General features: G+C 47.1%; 1 protein-coding gene across 1 annotated transcript in view; it reads right to left on the bottom strand.

Moving 5' to 3' along the window:
* Positions 1–2,748, bottom strand: part of ankfn1a (ankyrin repeat and fibronectin type III domain containing 1a) — a 116,630-nt gene that overhangs the window by 19,806 nt on the left and 94,076 nt on the right. Inside the window, exons 19-21 of the mRNA XM_008303337.1 lie at positions 2,436–2,476; positions 1,586–1,757; positions 1,098–1,266 (exon numbers count right to left, since the gene is read on the bottom strand). Coding sequence (XP_008301559.1) covers positions 1,098–1,266; positions 1,586–1,757; positions 2,436–2,476 — 382 coding nt within the window. The remainder of the gene's footprint in view (positions 1–1,097; positions 1,267–1,585; positions 1,758–2,435; positions 2,477–2,748) is intronic.

Genomic DNA, 2,748 nt, shown 5'->3' on the forward strand with positions numbered 1-2,748 from the left:
TTTCCTGCGTCTCTAAAGTCACATCTGCAGCAGTAAACATGCTTGAAATGTCATTTCTTCGTTTTCCAGAAACATCCTCAATATTTAATAAATCTTAATTATCCTGACGTCTCTTCATTGGCCTCACGTCCTACAGGTGACTCTGAAATCTGCCTAAAAACTCACTTTCCTGCACAAAATGTCGCCTTTGTCCAGGAGTATCCTCGGTTTCATAAACAACTAGATGCATTTTGATAGTTATCCTCACGTCTCTGGTTTTTTTAACTTTATCTGCACTTTTAACCAACGTCCTCACGTCTACAGTTTCCTCGGTTTGTAAATCCTCAGTTTTAGAGTCCAGATCTGGTTTTAGTTCAGTTCACTTCAGATTCCTGTTCATGTTTTATACCACTGACCCTGAACTGAACCTAAAACCTCGTCTTGACTCCCAAACAGGACCAAGTGCAGGATTTCAGAAGCAAACAGTTTTATGACACAAACGTCTCTCTTCATGTGTCCTCAGCACCTTCAAGTAAACATCTGTCTCTTCTGAAATAAATTCACTTTAAAGTTTGAATCTTTAGTCAAGCAGCAGCATGAAGATCAATAACTGATCGATAATGCTGTTCTATGAATCGATCGGTGCGTTCGTCTCTACTGATCAAACACAATGTTTGGTTTGAAGTAGCGTCGTGTGAAGTCTGACGCTTTGAATCCAAACTGCTGGAAGACGACGTTCAGGGAGAAACTTTTCCACCTGACGTGTCCTCCAGAGAGCGGCGATGCGTTCAGGGGCATTCTGTCGCCTCGGAGCTTCTGAACCTGTCTGAGAATGTTCCTGCAGCAGCAGCAGTGTAAATCGACAACAACAGATTCATGTCTTATTGTTTAAAGGGTTGTGAAAACTGTGAACTCTGTGGAGGAACAACGGTCAGACAAAAACCACAAAGTGAAAGTAAAAGTTTGACAACGCTGAAAAACACATCTGTCGAACCAACACAAAGACACACAAAACCAGCACAAAGANTTTCAGGGTTTGAATACTGTTTGGAGACTCCGTGTATGAAAACTCTGCAGAGACTTGGTTGAGTGTGTTGAGTGTGACTGTGTGTTGTTACCGAGTTCGAACATCTGCAGGGGGAGGTGGAGGAAGCCTGACAGCGGGGTGTAAGGGTTGGACTGTCCGGGGGCGGAGCAAACATCGTCGGCCGCCGGCAGCAGCAGCAGGAACGAGACGCCGTGACCGAGTTCGACCACCTCCTGACTGTAGAGCCGGAAGTGACGGGCCTGGACACACAACACACACACACAAAACACACAACACGGACACACAAAACACACAACACGGACACACACAGTCGCTGGTGAGTAAAGCTAACCTCGACCATAAACCGACTCGGCCTCACATGAACAACACACTCAGTGATTTTAGCCTCTTTCATGGATTCAGGATTCTTTTAGTTTCTCACAGCAGCAGACGAGTGTTTGATAAAAGCAGGTTTGTTTGGAGGTGGAGCTTCGTGGATCCATTGCTGTGGCGGCGGGGGGACGATGTGTTGGTTGAGAAGACACTGTGGAGCGTCTGGTGGGGTGACGGCGAGGTTACCTGGTGCAGAGGTAGGTTGATGTGCTTCAGCAGGGCCTTGATCGCCGTCTGCAGCTCATAGAACAGTAAGGGGGCGTGGCTTTCTGCTCGGGGCCCCGCCTCCTCGCCGTCGTCGCCGCTGCGCTCCTTCTCACCTGCCGCCGACAGCGTCTGGATCCAATCCCACTCCTCCCTGATGGACACAGACACAACAATCGACGGTTTTGGACAAACTTTCTGTTTTGTTAAATTTCAGGTAATAATTTATTTTAAATGTAAAAAAAAAAAGTGGTTTTGATGAAATATTAAGATTTTAAGCTTCGATTCATTGAAGCTTCACGACTAAGCATCAAGTCACAGATGAGCAGTTCGAGGACTGTAGGAAAGCTCTAAATCCAGTATTTCCTTCTGTTTTCACAGTTTGGAGAACTTTAGAAGATAAAACGTGTTTGAAGGTTTAATCAGGAAACTCAGCTGATGCACGGAGGAGCCGAGGACCAAGTCTGTACAACATAAAGGTCGAATAAAACAAAAGATGTGAAGCGTCGCCTCCACAACAAACCAATAAGGAACATTTCCACAACATCGGCGGGGAACAGCAGCAGCTTTTATTTCGTTTCTTTCACCCTCCAGTCTGTCGTTGTTCGTCTCCTGTTTCTGCAGCAGAGAATCTCTCCGTCAGACCTTTTAGTTTCTCACTTCACACTTTCCAATCTGTCCAGCGTCCAGGCATTCCTCTGACCGAGCCAAACAGCAGAACTATGCCGGAGCCGACTGGACCCAAAACAAAGACGCTGATTAAACCTGAATAAAGTCGCGCCGAGGCTGGAACAGTTTTCATTCGTCAAACTGAACGCTCACCTCAGCTCACCTGTCCCGCTCACCTCCCAGGTACACAAACACCCTCCCTTCCTATTGGTCAGGTTAAGTCATGTGACTGTTTTCCCGCTCACCTGCCATGAACTCGGTTCTGTTCCTTCACTGTTGGACTTTTCCTGTCCGACTACACAGGAAGTGAAGCTTTGCTAGTGTCTGCTCAGGTAGCGTTCAGGTAACCAGGACACACACACACCATGATCCATGAGCTGATTCACTCTGTACGGACCAACACACCGGCCTGCTGCCGGGCTCGTACACAACAGAACCACTGGGAGCTGAGGCGGGTCAGTTTTAAACAGATCAGC

The sequence above is a fragment of the Stegastes partitus genome, unplaced genomic scaffold (genome assembly GCF_000690725.1).
Source record: "Stegastes partitus isolate 25-593 unplaced genomic scaffold, Stegastes_partitus-1.0.2 Scaffold1983, whole genome shotgun sequence".
Lineage (NCBI taxonomy): Eukaryota > Metazoa > Chordata > Actinopteri > Pomacentridae > Stegastes > Stegastes partitus.